Source organism: Lissotriton vulgaris, unplaced genomic scaffold, assembly GCF_964263255.1.
Source record: "Lissotriton vulgaris unplaced genomic scaffold, aLisVul1.2 SCAFFOLD_241, whole genome shotgun sequence".
Lineage (NCBI taxonomy): Eukaryota > Metazoa > Chordata > Amphibia > Caudata > Salamandridae > Lissotriton > Lissotriton vulgaris.
In genome coordinates this window covers 1857364-1877428 of record NW_028252742.1, presented here as the reverse complement: position 1 = coordinate 1877428, position 20065 = coordinate 1857364, and the positions used below count along the sequence as shown (strand labels likewise).

The 20065-nt window shown below is 42.6% G+C and overlaps 2 protein-coding genes across 5 annotated transcripts in view; one reads left to right on the top strand and one right to left on the bottom strand.

Annotated features, from left to right (window-relative positions):
* Positions 1–20065, bottom strand: part of LOC147662040 (uncharacterized) — a 253861-nt gene that overhangs the window by 197829 nt on the left and 35967 nt on the right. For all 4 annotated transcript variants that reach the window (XM_086951162.1, XM_086951161.1, XM_086951163.1 and 1 more), the window contains exon 2: positions 162–282. In XM_086951162.1, the coding sequence (XP_086807288.1) occupies positions 162–282 (121 nt within the window). The remainder of the gene's footprint in view (positions 1–161; positions 283–20065) is intronic.
* LOC147662041 (uncharacterized) overlaps positions 14610–20065 on the top strand; it is a 39444-nt gene continuing 33988 nt past the window's right edge. Inside the window, exon 1 of the mRNA XM_086951157.1 lies at positions 14610–15927. Within this exon, the coding sequence (XP_086807283.1) occupies positions 14610–15927 (1318 nt within the window). The remainder of the gene's footprint in view (positions 15928–20065) is intronic.

Genomic DNA, 20065 nt, shown 5'->3' with positions numbered 1-20065 from the left:
GGCCCAAGGGGCTCACTGAACCAACTGCTAAGCTTCACGTCATGCAGTATAACAACCCTAAAACAAATACAAAAATAAACACATGCAAACTATTATCTGACAATAGTGGCAGTTTCTTTAAATCAACACCCTTTCGATAAAGAAAAACTGTTCAACTTTACCCAGTGACGCCAAGGCCTGGTGGATTTCCTTCATCACATTTGTGTACAGCTCTTTCTGCCACTCATGTAAAAGCTTCCACTCTTCTTCAGAGAAACAGGCAGCAACATCCTGGAACGTAACCTGTAACCAAGACAATGCATGTTACATCACATAATCAGCAGCTTCAAGCAGTGGCGTCAAAAATATAAAGACAATATAGCCACATAAATGGGATCGTCTTCTGTAAGACTACGGGGTCATGCAGGCCCTAGTTTAAAACATGTCAGCAAACAGAACTGTTTTTCCTCAGATACAGGGTTTTTAAAGCACTACATTTCTGAATAGACAAAAAAATCCTAGCCCTACTTCAACAAAAGCAACGTATGAAATTATTTAGATACGTTTCAGAAAAACATTTCTTAAGGATTAGGTATACCACAATTTCTTTTAACTTGTGAACATTATAAATAGAAGCTCTGACAATCTGTAGTGACTGCTCGTACACTTTAGTCTTTAGTGAAATCTTCTTTATTCAAGATGAAGAAAGCAGGTAAATGAAAAGGATGCTGCCAGCTTGAGATGCAACTCAGGACTGACTTGCAACCAGATTCTGACAGTGTACATTCCACATTCTATTCCACATTCTACTACACATGTTGCAATTCTAAAGGAGGAATTATTTAAAAGCTAAGTTACCACACATATCCCTTCTTAATAAAATAAAAAACATAAACAACAATAATAATAAAAGCAAAAGTATGGATAAATGAAAATTAAACCTAACTTCTATTACAAACATAATCTCCTAGAAATGTGGGAGGAATAACCTTCCTTCCACTCTTGGTGTGAACATGTTGTTCCATGGCGATGTAATTAGGAGAATTTTCACTACCCAAATCTTTAAAAACTGGATCCGAGTTAGTGACCAAACCTTCGCTTACATCAGCTGTACCATCTGGAGCTCTGTCATCAACAACAATGCTGTCGTGAGACTGAGCCATCGTTGGTTGATCTATTCCACATTCTACTACACATGTTGCAATTCTAAAGGAGGAATTAATTAAAAGCTAAGTTACCACACAAAGTCAACACACCGGGCTCGTTTTAGGGCTAAATGTTCTTGTTTTGTAACGATTGTATGTTGTTGTGTGACATGTTTGAATGCACAAACAGAAATCATAAATATAAACACACATATGCGCACTAGAAATACCCAGATACATGTGTGCGTGTGCACACAGACACAAAACACACACACCCACACAGCCAGACAATGCATACAGAGAAAATACAGGTTGATGTTGCATGGATGGATTGGTGGCTGTGTTGCTGTATGCAAGGTTGAACAGATGGCTGAGACTGCATACAATTAGATCGTTGTATGTGGCTGCATAGCGAAATAGACTTAAGCAGGGGTGTGGAATTTAATAAAATATCTACTTGTCCATGGGACATGTTGCTTTCTCAGTCTACTTGTCCTGTAACAAAATCCACGTGTCCCTTTGTTGCCATGTAGTACAGTGACAAATTAGGGAATCAATCGTATAAGAGCACTGATAATAGCCTCTTTGATTATGCCTGAGCTAATACCATCGTAGGGTTTGAATACTAGCAATTCCCTTATTTTGCCACCTTTCTGTAGTTCTACATACTGGGGCTGGAGGTAACAGTAAGTAATAGTTGCCCGTGGCTGGAATACCCTTTAGAGTCTGTGAAAACCTACTAACTTGCATGTTTTATAGGTTTTCATTAGATCATCGCTAATATTTTCCCCATACAGAGAAAGGTTGGAAATGTACACCAACAAGGGCAGAAGTAAAACTTCTTTTGGGGTGAGGAAAAAATGTGATTGGTGGGATTGTGAACTTGTAAACACTTATCAGATTTTTGCACGATAAAATCTACACATGCATATTTGCTCGTGCTAAAATGCACTTCAAAAATATTTTCTAGTAGTACGATTTCCTGACTTACTGCACTAATACAAGGACGCATACCATATATTTATTTTGTCCTCATTTCACGTTAAGCATCTGCAAATTCGCATAAAAAACCCTCTTCCAAACTAGGCGCCCTGGGTCCATGCTCTTGCATTCGCTTTTAGGCCGACCAGGCCAGCTTCTTTTGTGCGAGGCTTGGTGTACTCATCGGACCGCGGGTGCTTAGACCAGCCTCATTTCTGTACCCCAAGTAATTAATGGTGCCCAGATACTCCCTTCCCCTTGGTCCAGTCTCGCCATGCTCAATACTGCTCGCAACCAGATCTCATATTGCGGTTGCTCAGGGTCTTTCCACAACCTGCAAATCTCTCGACGGGCTGCTAATATCAAGCAAAGGAATACACCAATCAATTTGTTAGAGAATTGATTTATAATATTATTCTCAATACCGAAAACAACTAGCGACAAATTAAGGTTAATCTTAACGTTAAAAATTCCCCCCAATGCCCTCCCCACATTCCCCCAAAAAACCCTTCGGGATCCACGATCAAAAAACATATGCAAATCATCAGCCTCCACTAAACCACACCTAGGACACTTCGGGGTTAAGTATAAAGCAAACCTAGCAATCTTTTTTGAGGTGTAGTATAAACTACTCACCACAAAGAAATTCTTCTTCTTTAAGGAGGCTGATTTGACATATTTGTATAAATTATGAAGGGAGAGGAAAAACAAATCGACAGAGGCATCTTCCAGGGATGAAGAGTTCCATACCCTATATGGAGGAGGAAGATCTGTATCATCTGAATCAATTAAAGCCCTGTACCATATCCCTACCTCCTTTTTTGGGGGATTTACATTTTGGAGTGTATTTTCAATCTCCCAGTTTCCACCTATAAGGTCTCTCTCGGAAGCAAACCAAGAGCATATTTGCAAATATTTAAAACAGGAGAAGGAGTCTCCTATCTTTGCCTTTAACATATCCCATGAATGAACTCCATTCAGAGATATTAAATCGGACCAGATGACGATTCCCGCCCTCCTAATCGGAATAGCCAAGATATAATTTAGGCAGGCGGGAAGCCCTGGAGAATCCCAAATAGGGGCAAAGTCTGAATAATATCTTATTCCCCACTTCATTTTCAAGTTTTGCCACACCCCGAGAGCTGACCTCATTACTTTCAGCCGTACCTCTTTGAAAAATCTGGGAGCACCAAATTTATATAAAAACCCAGTACTACCTCCCTCAAAATGAACCATAGCATTCAGGATCATCCCCCAATTAGAACCAGGAGGGCTAGAGAGTGAACAACGGATATTCAAAAAGGCAAGAGAATATAAAAATACAACTGAGAGGGCGAGGCCACCTTTAAGTAGCCTAACTTCTTCCAAGATAGCCTGGAGTTTTTGTTGGTCCATATAAAGCTCCCTATCTTACCTTGGGTTGTTCCCAGTAATTTCCCAGAAAAATCAAGTGGGACAGCCCCAAACAGGTATATCAACTTTGGCAGGATAACCATTTTGACCAGGTTTGCCCTGCCATAAATAGTAAGGGGAAGATTCTGCCATTTCAAGAAAAGATGATCAATTTCTTTAGACACTTTCTTCAAGTTCCTCGTGGGGATATCCTCTTCTCCTCGAGCCGAGTGGTCGCTCCCAGCATCCCCTGCCGGTCCCCGGTATCGTAGCGCTGGTTTATTTGTCACTTTACCGACACCATTTGCCTGCTGCCTGCCTCTCTACTGCTAAACTTATTTTAGAGTGTTTGCTGTTTGTTGATAGCATTTTTACTGTAGCGCATCGTAGCGCTGGTTTATTTGTTACATTACCGACACCATTTGCCTGCTGCCTGCCTCTCTACTGTTAGACCTGCTTTAAAGTGCTTGCTGTGTGTTTAGCGCGTTTCACTGTAGCGCTCCGCTGTGCTCCCCCCTCCGCCTCCATCTTGATTGTTGTTGTGGTTGTCCTCGTGTGCCGGCCCCGCCTCCCAGCTGAGACGCCCTCCCACGAGCCTTATAGAACGCCTCTCCCCCTCAGCGCGCTGTGACTCACTCTTCTCCTCGAGCCGAGTGGTCGCTCCCAGCATCCCCTGCCGGTCCCCGGTATCGTAGCGCTGGTTTATTTGTCACTTTACCGACACCATTTGCCTGCTGCCTGCCTCTCTACTGCTAAACTTATTTTAGAGTGTTTGCTGTTTGTTGATAGCATTTTTACTGTAGCGCATCGTAGCGCTGGTTTATTTGTTACATTACCGACACCATTTGCCTGCTGCCTGCCTCTCTACTGTTAGACCTGCTTTAAAGTGCTTGCTGTGTGTTTAGCGCGTTTCACTGTAGCGCTCCGCTGTGCTCCCCCCTCCGCCTCCATCTTGATTGTTGTTGTTGTTGTCCTCGTGTGCCCGCCCCGCCTCCCAGCTGAGACGCCCTCGCCCCTCCCCCCCACCATCCATTTATGGCCAATGCCCCCACGCGCAGCGTCCACGCGCTACGTACACGCCGAAGGTGCGCCAAAGGTAAGCCCGTCTACGCCCGTCCGCGCCTGGACCGCGCCCAGCGCCATACCCCCTGCCCTTCGCGCTGCCCAACCCCCCCGCGTTACCTACGATGCCGCCACCCTCCTAGCCCTTAACCCCGGTCGCGCCCCCAACTGCGTCCAAGCCGCTCCCGGACACACCCATGGACCGTTCACCTGCTTCTCCTGCAAATTTAGCGGCACCGACAACATCTCCGCTACGACCACACCACAGATTCCCGACCCCAACCACCTACAATGCATCCTTCTCAACACCCGCTCGGTCCACAGACACGCCATTGACCTATGGAATCTACTAGACACCGTCTCTCCAGACGTCGCCTTCCTAACGGAAACATGGATGAACGCTTCCTCCGCCCCTGACATCGCCATCGCTATCCCTGATGACTATAAGATCACACGCAAGGACCGCACCGACCATACAGGAGGAGGAAATGCTATCGTCCATAAAAAATCAATCCGCATCTCAACCAGCTCTGACGCCAACCTCGCCAACTCCGAACACCTTCACTTCCAGATCCACATCGACCCCAAGACCACACTCAGAGGCACCCTCCTCTACAGACCACCAGGACCCCGCGCAAAATTCAGTGAAGACATCACGGACTTCATCACCCCACACGCGCTCCCCTCCAAAGACTACATCCTTCTGGGAGACCTCAACTTTCACCTTGAAAAGTTCAACGACCGCAACACCGCCACCATCTTAGACAACCTCGCCAACCTCGGACTTAAACAACTGGTCACTTCCCCCACCCACATCGCAGGTCACACACTCGACCCCATCTTCACCTCCAGCAACCATGTCTCCTTCAGCCACACTACGGATCTCCTCTGGACTGACCACAGCTACGTTCACTTCACCTACAACAAGCCGAAACCCACCAACCACCTCCAACCTACTCTGCAAAGAAACTGGAACAAAATCACCATCGACCAGATCTCCTCATCGCTTCTTCTAAACACCCCAACCCACTCTTCTAACGCCAACGAAGCCGCCTCCAACCTCACCCTGTGGTTATCCAACACCGCCGACACCTTAGCACCACTGAAAAAACGTCAACACAAACCTGGCAACAAGAAGGCCTCATGGTTCAACGAGGATCTCAAGAAGTCCAAGAAACTGTGCCGCTCCCTTGAAAAGGCCTGGAAAAAAGACCCATCCACCAGCAACAAGGACGCCTTCAAAAGCGCCACCCGTACTCACCACCAACTAATCCGAAAAGCCAAGAAAACAGCATTCAAGGATCGACTTGACAACAACGCCCACAACAGCAAGGAACTTTTCAACATCGTCAAGGAATTTTCCAACCCCTCGGCCAATTCCAACGACATCACCCCCTCTCAAACCCTCTGCGACTCCCTAGCATCTTTTTTCCACAGCAAGATTGCTGACATCCACAACAGCTTTAACAACCAATCCGGAAGCCAACCCACCCTACCATCTGCTGACCATCTTCCCCCCGTAAACACCCTTAACGCCTGGAACCCAATCTCCACTGAGGACACCATCCGCCTGATGAATTCCATCCACTCTGGATCCCCCACTGACCCATGCCCTCACCACATCTTCAACAAAGCAGACTTCGTCATAGCTCCGCACCTCCGAGACGTCATCAACTGCTCCCTCAACTCCGCTACCTTCCCAGAAGACTGGAAACACGCTGAACTCACCGCCCTTCTGAAAAAACCTACAGCAGACCCCACCGAACTCAAAAATTACCGCCCCATCTCGCTTCTTCCATTCCCGGCCAAAGTCATCGAGAAAACCGTCAACAACCAGCTCGCCGCCTTCCTCGAAGCCAACAAATCACTCGACCCCTCACAATCTGGCTTCCGAGCCAAACACAGCCCTGAGACCGCCCTCATCGCAGCAACAGACGACATTCGAACTCTACTGGACAATGGAGACACAGTCGCCCTCATCCTCCTCGACCTCTCTGCAGCCTTCGACACAGTCTGCCACAGCACCCTTTTACAACGCCTCAGAAACATCGGAATACAAGGTAAAGCACTGGAATGGATCACCTCGTTCCTCACCGGAAGAACCCAGAGAGTCCGCCTCCCACCATTCAAGTCAGAGGCCACTGAAGTCATCTGCGGTGTACCTCAAGGATCCTCACTCAGTCCCACCCTCTTCAACGTATACATGAGCCCCCTCGCGGCCATCGCCCGCCAACACAACCTCAACATCATCTCTTACGCGGATGACACTCAACTGATCCTCTCTCTCACCAAGGACCCCAGCACCGCCAAAACTAACTTACACGAAGGAATGAAAGAAGTCGCCGAATGGATGAAACAAAGCCGTCTGAAACTGAACTCAGACAAAACAGAAGTCCTCATCTTAGGTACATCCCCCTCTGCATGGGACGACTCCTGGTGGCCGGAAGCCCTCGGAAAAGCACCCATCCCGACAGACCACGCACGGAACCTTGGCGTCATCCTGGATTCTTCACTCTCAATGAACAGACAAGTCAGCGCCGTATCCTCTTCCTGCTTTAACATTCTTCGCATGCTCAGAAAAACATTTCGCTGGATCCCCTCCGAAACAAGGAAAACAGTCACCCACGCTCTAGTCACGAGCCGACTGGACTACGGAAACACCCTCTACGCAGGTACCACCGCAAAACTCCAGAAGAAACTACAACGAATCCAAAACGCCTCAGCCAGGCTCATATTAGACATCCCACGCAACGAACACATCTCTGGTCACCTTAAAGACCTCCACTGGCTACCCGTCAATAAGAGGATCACTTTCCGACTGCTCACCCACGCACACAAATCACTCTACGACATCGGACCAGATTGCCTCAACTCCCGACTATCCTTCTACACCCCCTCCCGCCAACTTCGCTCTTCCAGCCAAGCCTTCGCCACTGTACCTCGCATCAACAAGACCACCATGGGAGGCAGATCCTTTTCATACCTGGCTGCCAAAACATGGAACTCACTCCCCGCTTACCTTCGCCTCACCCAGAATCACCTAGCGTTCAGAAAGCAGCTTAAAACGTGGATATTTGACAAATAATCCTCCTCCCCTTCCTAAGCGCCTTGAAACCCTCTGGGTATGTAGTGCGCTATACAAATCTTATGACTTATGACTTATGACTATGTTATGGGTTATTATAATCCCCAAATACCTGAACTCCCCATAGTGTCTCTCAGTGTAGTTCTCAACTCCCCAGCACATAACCTCAGTCTTGTAGGAATTGACCGAGTATCCAGAGTGTAGTCCAAACTCAGCCAAAATATTTTCCACCCTGGGAAACACCTCTGCTGGGTTGTTGGTATACACCCGCAGGTCGTCATCATAGAGGGCCAACTTACACTTATAATCAGATACCTGGAATGGGGTGAACTGCTCATCAAGTCTCAAGGCTTGAGCCAAGGGCTCAATATAAATATCAAACAACAGGGGTGAAATAGGACACCTCTGTCATCTCTAACAGCAGAAGCCCCTTCATAGCATCTAGTTAGTACATTGATAAACGGAAGCCCAAAACCCATTACTTTTAGTGTCTCCCAGAGCTACAACGAACTCACACGATCAAACGCCTTGGCGGCGGCGTAGGCGGCTACCACCAAGGGTTCCGACCATGCTACGTCAATACACCCAATTAGTTGTAGAGTTTGCTCCTGGATGTATCTTCCCGGCACAAAGCCCTTTTGGTCCTGGTTAATTAGTTGCGGAGCTACCCTCACCAACCTCCCTGCCAGAATTCTAGTAAAGATCTTATAATCTGCATTCAGTAGGGAGATTGGTCTGTATGATTCAGCTCTAAGAGGGTCTTTACCGGGCTTCGGGAGTACAATTATTGCTTCCTTCCATGAAGGGGGGATTCTGCCTTCAGGGCTAAAGATAAAATTAAACAGCTCTCTGAGTCTAGGCACTATAACTTCTTCCAAGATTTTATATACCTCCCCCGGAAGTGCGTCTGTCCCTGCTGCCTTATTGTTTTTGATCTTCTTTAGACAGCTCTTAATTTCTTCATCAGAGATTGGACCTTCTAACAGGTCCTGGCTCTCCCTTGACAAACTAGGTAAAGCTTTAGTTGTAAGCCAATCTTGGATTGAGGCGGTGGAGGGTGCCCTGTCTTCTTTATAGAGGTTAGAAAATAAAGACAGAAGACACCTCTGCATATCCTCCTGGTGACAGGATATCGTATCACTCTCATCCACTATTAGCTTATTGATATTATTCTTAACTCTGTCGCCTTTGATCTTCAAGCTAGGGTGACCCCTGCCTTTTCGCCATATTCAAAATTTTCCATATTGTGAACAGCCCATTGGGCTCTAAGCTTTTGACCTAGTTTATTCCTGTAGGCCAAACGAAAACCCTCCAAGTCCTTAAGGACTAGTGACAAATGATCTTATGTACAGCTAAATCTAACCCTTTCTAACCTAGAAATCTCCTCTTCCACCCTTTTAAGTTCTGACATTTCTTCCCTTTTTTTGGAGCTTATCCAGCTGTTGAGTACACCACAGGTATGAGCCTTAAACACGTCCCAAACATACTCCAATGATGTTGAACCCACATTCTCGGTGAAATACTCCACAGTTCATGGTTTAATGGTTCTTATTAACTCCTCATTCGACAACATTGCCCTTTTTAATGTCCACCTAGGAGCAATTGTCCATTTCCACTTATAATAAAGGAAAGTTATTGGGGCATGATCGGAAAAAATAGATGGTAGAATAGAGATATCTACTAAAAGCTCTAAACATGACCTATCCGTAAGGATATAGTCTAATCTGGAATTTGCATATTTGTTCGTGCTAAAATGCACTTCAAAAATATTTTCTAGGAGTACGATTTCTGCACTAATACAAGGACGCATACCATGAGTGCACATGTGTGGCTTTCTTAAAGAATTGGGACCCTATTTAGGTCTGGCGTTTTTATCAAAATTCTCTCTCTCCCCCAGTCTGGCTGGATTCACTGTGAGTGACAGCATTCTGCTCTTTCACTCCGAGCATATCGGTGTGCAAAGTAGTTTCTGCTCAGTGCCAGTAACTCTTGTGGCACTGTGTGGTTTTTGAGACTGATGGAGCAAGGTGAAGAACAAGATTTTGTTCACACTTGTGAAGTTAATCTCCCATAATAGTAATCAAATTAATAAGCTTGTGGTGAAATTACTAATCAACTTAGTTTAAGAATACATTCATCAATACACGTGGGATAAACTAATGTGCTCTACGTTGCATACGCAAAGAAAAAAATAATAAATTAACCTTGTCTATTGTCTTTGTCAGTATTAAATGTGGCAGTTAAATTAACGGCATGTGCTTATTTTATGTGCTTACGTTATGTTTTTCCTGTGATGAAAAGCTTACGGAGTTCATGCTGATCAAAAAGGAAAAGTAATTATAATGTTGCTTGAATGTGCTTATTGCTAGGTAACATAATTAACAGGATTAATTAGTAAAGGGGGCGGGTAACAGAATGTGTCTCAATTCTTTAATTAATTGAGGTCTTGTGTTTGTTTAATAATAGTTTCCAAAGTGAGGCCTAAAGGTGGTTCAGAAAATATGGCTGACAGAGCTGCAGACGCGAAACCTTGTCCAGAGTGAAGTCTTTGCACATGCGTAGCTGTGAAGATTTTTACTGCATTGTCATCGTTAATTGAAAAAGCAGTTCTTTGGTTGTGTTTGAACGTGCTCATGAAAAAAGGCTCAAGGACAGGAACTTAAAGTGTCTGCCAAGGTCAGGAAGTAAATGTTCGAAACCCGAGGAAAAAGTAACTTTCTTGAGGAAGCTGAAAGATGTGGAAATGAAAGACAATAGGGCTTATTTGAAGCCTGGACTTGGTCAAGAGTCAGAGATGACCTAATACATTTTATCATGGACTGACACTGGACAGCCAATGAAAATCTCAGATTTGCTTAAAAGAATGTAAAATGTAGAAAGTTTAGCTAGAGAGAAAGGTATAAAGTCTGACACTATGAGTAAAGAAAAATCTCTTACTTTCCGATTCCTGATTGAGGTGACATGCTGTTGGACCTTTGGCGCATGTAAGGACAGCAGTCTTTTAAATGATTTTTCCTTTTTAGGTGAAGTGAGAAATAGTCAGGGAAATAGATTTAGGGAATGGGAACTGTTATTTTGCTAATACTTAGTTTTTCTGAGCTTGCTTTGAAAATGTCAGTTTTAATTCATTTCCTAAATTAAATGCTGCTTTCTTAATTGTTTAAAAAATAAAGATTCTAAAACGTAAATGCTTTTTCTTTATGAAGAAAAAAATTAAAAATTAGATTTTTTTTTTTTTTTTGTAAATTTTTTGAAAACCTTTATTGTGCATGAAGTAAATAACAAATACGGGCCCACAACCATCCGGCCGGCCACGAACTCTCATTTAGCACTATAGCTTGCAGTATGGCGACACAGTAATGCAGCAGAACCGCAGATATTCAGCAGAAGTAGAACTGGAAAACGGCGCAATACCGTGGCACAGGAGGAATGAAGGTTAAATTTTAAGTTTTTTATGCAACTATTGAGTTCAGGTCGTGGTGTTCCGTACTAATAAAAATAGGAAATAAGAACAAGGTCCATGCAGGTGGGACACGACATTGGCTACAGTGTCAAATCAATTCACATATCGATAATCAAGTCCCAGCCAGACAGGATGGCCTCACAATATCCACGCTACAAGGTAGCACCCTACATCCCAATCGTATCTCCACGGCCACCCATCACCCAGCGTGCCTGAACATGGGCCAGGAGAAGGTAAAATCATAGAAGAAGCAAAAAACAGGTCCCATAGAAACTAACAAAAATGAAATATAACCCCCCACCCTACACACATGCAGAGGCTATGGCCTACCCCCCCCTAGCAGCGTGCCTGTCGCCCTATAAACCCGAAATATAGTAAGAAAAGAAAAGCCGGAAGAAAGGGGAAGAGACAGCAAGAGAATGTAGAAAGAAGGAAAAAGAAGACAATAAGAAATGAAAAATTATCACTCTTGAATATAGGGAGGAAGAAAAGAACAAGCTGATCTACCACTCCCAAAAGAAGGAGGCGGGGAGGAGCCCACACAGTAACCGATCTCCCGGACTCCCAGCCACCTGCAATCCCAACGCCTTGTGAAACAAATGGTCAGCGTCATGCGGAAGGGGAGGAACAATTCTGATGGAACAGGCAAAGGAAGCCAGGAACAGTCCCAACCCGATCCCCGCCCGCCCATGCATCCATCACACTAAGTAAAGCCTAGCCCTGGCCCGATCTGGGACGTCCCCCTGCGCCCGCCCACCCTGAGAAGCCTGAAACTGCGAGAAGAAGGGGAGAGCCCGCCCCCACAAGAACAAAGGGACAAAATGGCCACACTCGGCAATAGAGAAAAGTCCGAGGACTGAGTAAAATTCGCCAGTCCCAACCAAAGTCAATACTGAAATAAAGCAGCATGATGAAAGCCACAATACCACACATCACGGAAGATAATGACGTCCCCAAAAGATAAGCACAGTCAGGCAGGATAGGCAGACATCGTAGCAGCAGCCCCTGGAACTCCGTGGGAGAGGTTGCTCTTCGTGTTGGGGAGAGAGATACTGTAGCAATACACAGGCGGGAATATTGTAGCTCGTTCTCCTGAACACCGCGAAGCTGCCGATCAGTTCCACACGTCCCCGGCAACAATGTTTCACTGACCGGGATCAGCGGAGGCTGTTTAGCAGAGCAGGGAGAGAGGATGGGCAGGATGTATTCCGATCCAGACAGGCAGCCATCGACCTTCTCCTCCAGCTGTAGCAAGTACGTGCGCCATTCACCCCGCAGTTCAGTTAGAGCCAGAAAAACAGAGGCGAGGGTAACTTGAGAGTGCTCCTCCATCACCTCCGTGGTATGAGCCTCGTCAGTCAAGTCAGCTCCCCAACTAGATGCAAGCCGGAACTGTCGGGCAGAAGCCAGGGCGCCACCCGCCATTACCACAGAGGAGCCGGCCATCATGGTCCCACCATTGAGCAAACAATGAGTCCAGGCAGAGCCGGCGCCAGGAGAAAATGATCCGCTCCCCCGAGACAGGACAGGTCCGCAGTCGCAGGCTGCAGACAGTGGGGGGGGCTCTTTGCCGACCGGCACAGGAGAGGCGAGGCAGTGAAGGAGTTATGGCTGCTGAGACGCCCCCGGCATGCAATAAGCAATGAGTAGGTATCCTACCGCTTTTCACCGTGGGAAGGAGCAAGTCAGGTTTACGCGGCCAGCAGTCCCAGGCACCAGAGCGCCTAACGTGAAAGCCAATTCTCCAGTCGGCCAGCCCGGGATATTTGCGCTGCTCCAAGGTAATCGGCCCCTGTAGCCACGGCAGTCGCAGGCGGCGCTGTGTGGAGCAGGTCCCGGGTCCAGGGCTAGGGTCGTCCCCTGCGCGGCTCTCGACGTTTCTCAGGCTGCCGGGCGGGTAGAAACACCGGAGGGACACCTCCGGAATCAGGAAACTTCCCCAGTCAATCCGCCGGTACACAGGTACAGGATAGGGAACAGGATTATTGTGCGGGAGACAAGGGCTCAGGGAGCCGGGAGATCACACGTCCGTCTCCGCGGCCATCTTGGCTCCTCTAAAAATTAGATTTGAAGTGACAAGCTGGTCTTGGTAATTCATGGTCTAGTTTCCATCAGTTGATCCAATCGCCTTAGTGGTCTGTTTAATAAATAATAAATGTTTAAAACCATGGTAAAGAAAGATAAACTGCAGTTGTATATAATAATGTAAATAATAAGTGAATAGATTTATTAATCATACCACCTGATTCAGTTGCTCAACAATTGTCTCATTGGTATTATGGGCCTTTACATGTGTTTCATGATTAATGGTGAGTATTGAGGGGTTAGGGAGCGTTTATGAGACAATTTTTCAATTAGAGCTCTGGATACATAACTTGGTAGCAGAGTTACGGTTTCTATGGTAACTAGTATGTTACATGGTAAATACATAGGATTGATGTCTAAAACATGTTAAGTTTGTTCAGTTGTTATATGTAGTCGAAAGGTTTTTTCCAGCAGTGTGAAAATTCCTGGTTTGTGCCGGCATGAGAAGTGTGACAGGTGAAGTTACACAGTGCATTTGTTCTGTTTCAAAATAGTGGTATTGTCGTATATCACAAGTGTTGTGGTCGTACAGCACAAGTTTAGGAACTTTAGGCGTGTAAGGTAAAATGCATAGTGAGGATTGTCTATGAAATCGTAACTTTCGAGTATAGGGACTAGTGTCCTGTTTAAAACTCACTGTGAAAAGAGTAGTACAATTTATCTAAGCTTGAGTGAAGGGTAAGGAAGCGTCGTCTATCTTACTGGCAAGTGAGGATTTCTATTAGTGGGTTAAAGTCCTACTAAAAGATTTATGTATGCACGGTTAGGGATTTTTCTGTATGAATGTGCATAAATGAATTTGTAATGTACGATCGAGTGAAACTCTAAATTGTCTCTAAGGAGGTGTAAAATATCTCTGTATGTGCATTTAGAGAGAAACGAGTTTGTTATTACCCTCTAGAAGGGTAAAGTAGCCTTACTTTATCGACGGATTTAAATATTCTGTGAAAATAGCGTCGTCTATTTCACGTGAACAGAATACTTGAATGTTTGGGAAAGCTATTACTTTATTTTAGCGAAACAGACAAATGGTTTGTTTTGTGGAGTTATTAACTGAATTTATTTGAAAGATTTGTAAATATGGCGCTGTGAAAAAATGTTGCAAAGGATGAGTCAGTTTAAGGAGTGAAGTGAGGGACAGAGCAGCTGCAGCGGTAGCATACGTCACAAGTGTCGCGCTGTGATTGACTAAAATACGTCACAGTATTCGCGCACAGATTGGTTCATGTGACTACGGCAAGCTTGCAGCTGATTGGCTCATCCTGAAAAACAGTAATTCTATTGGTTGAGCATAATTAGTGACAAAGCTTAACTTGATTGGTTTGTTGGTAAGTTTTGCGCACAGATTGGTTGGTGTTGCGGAATAACAAGGAAGTTGTTACGATCTTTTCCGAAGTAAGGGAAATTGTTTAGAAACATGGATTACTATTACATGAAGGAGAAAAAGAAGCTATCATGGTTTCAGAAATTGAAAAACAAAATTAAACCTGACAAGAAAATTTCAACCCGAGGTGGAAGGTTACTTCATAAGTACAAAACACCTGCAGCTTATATGTTGGGTGAATATGGTTATCATACTTGTCTTTTGATTGAGAATTGGATGAAGTATTCTGAAAATTATGGTGTATTAGCATGGCCGGAAGATGGATCATTTAACATAGTAGTTTTGAAAAATTTAAGAGAAAAAATGATGAAACTTGTACCAAAGCCTAGACCTACTCAATTTGAAGCTTTAGTTGAATGGGAAGATGAAATGTCAGAATTAGAACGAGAGAGTAGAGGAATATTAAGGGGAACAGGATTAGGTCTTGATAGAGAAACACATGAGGATAGAATGCGTCGATGGAGAAGTGCAGACATGTGTGATGGTTTGTACCCAGTGAGATTAATTGATGAGGTAACTGGACAAAAGAGAGCCCAAAAGAAAAATAATAATAGTGAAGAAAGTGATTCAGAAGATGCAGAATTAGAAGAAATTTATACTAGAAAACCGCCACCTTATCAACCAGTTTGTTCTCCAAGTGCCCCTCAAAGAGAAATTATTGATGAGACATCTCCTAAAACAAATCCGAATTATAGAGAAACACCTGAAAGAGTAGAAACAGGGCGTAATTCAAGCATATCAGGAGAAAATAGAAATTATTCTAAAACCCCAGTTCAAAGAAATGAAACTCCAAGAAATGGAAATAGAACAGAAAGGTATGAGAAATTACCAAATACCTCAGAATATATTCGTTCTTCAAATGAATTAATACAGCAGTTAACTAAAAGCATGGAAGCAGTAACAGTACCTGTAACAATTGGACCTGTTCTTCCAGTATTTGATCTAAAGAAAATTAGGCATTCAGCTTTAACTGTTACATTAAATTCAGAAATACAAAAAGTGACCGAAAAATTTTATTCAGATTTGTCTGAAATACATCGAGAGAAAATAATGATGCCTGACTTAACTTTTAATCAAAGTTTGTCATGTAAAACTCCATCTGGTGCAGAATCTGACTCTGGGACTCCAGAAAAGAGTCAGAGTAAAATAGATTTAACACAAATCCCAGAATGTAAATTACTTGATATTGCAAAATTGAAAGCAGATTTAGAGGAATTAATAATTGGAACTGACAGATTGAAGGCATATCAGGATGATGAATTATTATTTATTTGCAAAAGTATAACATGGAAAACGAAAAACAAATATGATCAATTAGAGGATATGGCTTTTGAATTAGAAGTAGATTTAAGTAAACAGAAGAATTTGCAGAAGAACTATAGGGTGGATTTCTTTGAAAAAGACATTGAAAATTTGAATACCACAGGAAGAATAATTCATATAAAAGACTTAATTGTGATTTTGAGAAAATGGGGTGAATTAAGTAAATGGAGAGCGAAATGGACAAAGAAAAGAGATGAAGACAGAACAAGCTTAGCTTTTCCTATCAGATAAAAGGAAAAAGTAGTAAATGAGTTTCCAATGAGAGAAATAGCGGGAGGAGGGTATGTACATGTCCCATGGACAAGACAGGACATTTTAATGTTTACAAATGATTTTCCTCGATTAAGAGAAAAACCTGTAGAATGGTATCGACAGGTAGACAGATTTGTGAAAGTTTCAAAAGTTTTGTGGATTGATCTTGATGGATTCTTTGACATAGTTGCCCCATCAGATCTTTGGGCAGAATGTAAAACTACTATAGATGGGCCTAGAGAAGAATATGCTTGAAATAAAGTAACAGGTGCTCCTTCTCCAGATGTAATGAGAAAGTACAAACAGGTAATTGTGTTTTTGAAAAACAAGATTCCCCCAAAATAGATATATGGGGTTAAAATTGACAGAACAATCCAAGAATCAAAGGAATCAGTACATTCATTTTATGAAAGATTACTGCTGGTATTTAAACAACACAGTGGTTATGAACATTTAAGTGAGAAAGACATGAGTCATTTTATATACAGATTTGTATATGGCTTGAGACCTGAAATTAGTGAAATGGTAAGAACTGGAATAGTTGGTTGGCAATCAAACACAGTAGATGATATCTTGAGAAAAGCAAAATACTGTAGTGAAAAAATAGAAGCTAAACAAAAGAAGTTGAGAGAAAAGGCTATGTGGGCACTGGTAAAAGGGGCTGAACAACAATTAGCAAGTTTAGGAAATAAGAATGTTGATCAGAATCAGGGGAAATTTAAAGGTAATTATAATGAACCAAAATTGATGGGAAATATAGAAGAGTTAAAACAGAAACTCTCATGTTTTATTTGTGGCGAAATTGGACACTGGTAGCGCAAATGTAAGAATCCGCTCAGAAATTATTTAAAAAATACATCATTAAATCCACAGATGCAGAAAGAGATAAATGAACAGCAACAGATACAGCGACAGGATAGTCATTCAGCAAAGTCAGTTACCACAACCGCCACTTCCAAACTGTGCAAATGTGCAGAGATACAGTGCATAAACAGGATTCAGCGGAGATGAACAGGTAAACAGATCGCCAAGAGTGAATGTGTCGAATGTATCTCAACAATATTGTTTGAAAGAAGATGGAGGGAGTAAATCTGAAGATTACTTCTGACGGTGCCTGAGAGAGGAGGAAGAGTGTGTACTTGGAGCCACTCTGGAAGTAAATCAATCTGGTCCATTTGTAAATGGTAAAGTGAATGATGTAGAAATTACTTTCCTAGTGGATACAGGTGCAACCAGTTCTACTGTTAGATCAGTGGAAATAGAAAACCTTCCTCTCTCTGGAGATAAAATCCAAGTAGTAGGTGTAGCTAATCAGCAAATAAACATAGATTTAACTGAACCAGTTGAAGTTGAAATAGGTAAATTTAAAGACATGCATAAATATGTAGTGTGTGATAGCAGTCCTGTAAATCTATTAGGTAGGGATATTCTTTGTAAAATGAATTGCGCAATATAATGCTCACCGGATAGAGCTTCGAACTTCAGAAGAAGATGGGCTTTACAAATTAACAATGTCAATGGTTGAGGCAGAAGAAAGTAAATTATTTCCTGTGTTCGATAAGAATAATTTACCTGAAGAATTAAAAGACACAGTGAATGTAAAAATGTGTGATTTCACTGGAGATGAAATGGGTTTGATGAAAAACGTAGACCCAGTAAAAATATCAGTAAAACAAGGAGTAGATTATCCAAACATTCCTCAGTATAAAATGAAAGCAGAAGTAATTGAAGGGGTTACTCCTGTAATAGACAAATTCATAAAACAAAGTGTTCTAAGAGAAATTGAGAGTAGTCCATGTAATTCACCAATTATGGGAATTAAAAAGCCAAATGGAACTTTCAGAATTGTTCAAGACCTGAGAAAGGTTAATAAAATTGTTGTTCCATGTTGCCCAGTTGTACCAAATCCAGCGGTAATTTTATATCAGATTCCGCATGATGCAGAATGGTATACGGTTCTTGATTTGTGTAATACATTCTTTACTGTTCCATTGCATCCAGAAAGCCAACAAATGTTTGCGTTCCGGTTCAAAGAGCGTATTTTAGCATGGTGTAGAATCCCTCAAGGGTACACCGAAAATCCATCTATTTTTAATCAGTTGCTAAAGAAATCATTGGAAAATCTAGATTTACCTGGAAAATCTACCTTAGTGCAGTATATTGATGACCTCCTTGTGGCCGAAAAAACAAGAGATAATTGTGTAACAGATACCATTACTCTTTTGAATCATCTGGCAGATGAGTGACATAAAGTATCTCCTCCGAAATTACAGTTTTGCAAACAAGAAGTAAAATATCTTGGTCATAGAATTGCAAAGGGAACCAGACAAGTGACAACAGAAAGAATAAAAATTATTCAAGCAATGCAACCTCCAAAAACACAGAGACAGGTTAGAATGTTTCTAGGAATGGTAGGTTATTGTCGCCAATGGATTAGTGGGTTTTCAGTAATCGCAAAACCACTGCAGACTGACACAAGCAGACATAAAAGACCCAATTAGCCTAACAAACACCGAATTAGAAGCCTTTGAACAGTTAAAGAAAAGTTTATGTGAAGATCCAGCATTAAGAATGACTGACTATGAAAAGGAATTTGAACTATATTGCAGTGAATGAGAAGGATGTGCATTATCAGTTCTGATTCAAAGACATGGAAGACTGAGAAAACCAATAGCATATTTCTCAGCTGTTCTTTACCCTGTTGCAAAAGCATTACCAGGTTGCTTAAAAGCAGTAGCTGAAACAAGTGTAAGTTTGGAGCAAAGTGAAGGAATAATAATGGGATTTCCTGTAAAAGTATATGTACCACACTCAGTTGAAATTCTCCTCACCAGAAGCAGAACACAACATTTGACAAATAATAGGCTAACAAAATGTGAAAAGGTTATTCTTGGATCAGACAATGTTTCAATTGCGAGATGTGTGAATTTAAATCCTTCCACATTATTACCTGACACTACTGAAACAGAAATCAGGGATGAGATTGATCATGAATGCCTGGATGTATTAGAATATTGCACTAAACCAAGACAAGACATAAAAGATGTCCAGTTAGCTGAATCAGATTATGTTTTATTTGTTGATAGTTCATGCTTAAGAACAGATGAAGGTGTTCTGAGTGCAGCATATTCAGTATGTACAGTTGCAGATGTAATTGAAGCTTCCTGTTTCAAAGGAATTCGTTCAGCTCAAGTAGCAGAATTAATTGCTTTGATTCGTGCATGTGAATTGGGAAAAGAGCTAAAAATTACCATAGTGACTATTAGTCAATATGGTTATGGTGTAGTCCATGACTACGGCCAGCTCTGGTCTCAAAGAGGTTATTTAACTTCTGCGGGATCACCAATAAGAAATGCTCAGTTAATAAAAAGATTGATTGATGGAATTCAGCTACCAGAAAAAAATGCAGTAGTAAAGTGCACAGCACACAAAAAAGAAGATTACATAACAAAAGGAAACTCATATGCTGACTCAATAGCAACATTTTGTGCAAAACATAATGTGTCCATTAATCGGGAAAAATAAAATGAACATGTTTTGAACTCACTTATGTTAACATCTGTAGTTGAGTCTTGGCAGGGAGTAAAACAGTTGCAAGATGAGGCAAATGATGAGAAGAAAAACACATGGTTAAAAGCAGGATGCAGACAAAGAGAAGAAGATGAGGTTTGGGTTTACAAAGATGACAGAGCAGTAATGCCAGATAGTATGATTACTGACATGGCTCGCATGTACCACGGTCCAGGACATATTGGCAGAGATTCTATGATTAGATTATTTAGGCAAATATGGTACAATCCAAAATTCAGAATAATTGCAGAGTCTTTTTGTCAAAGATGTCTTATCTGTCAACAGATCAACTCAAACAGAAAAACTGTTGTGAGCATCTAAACCATAGGACGGGAGGGTGGTCC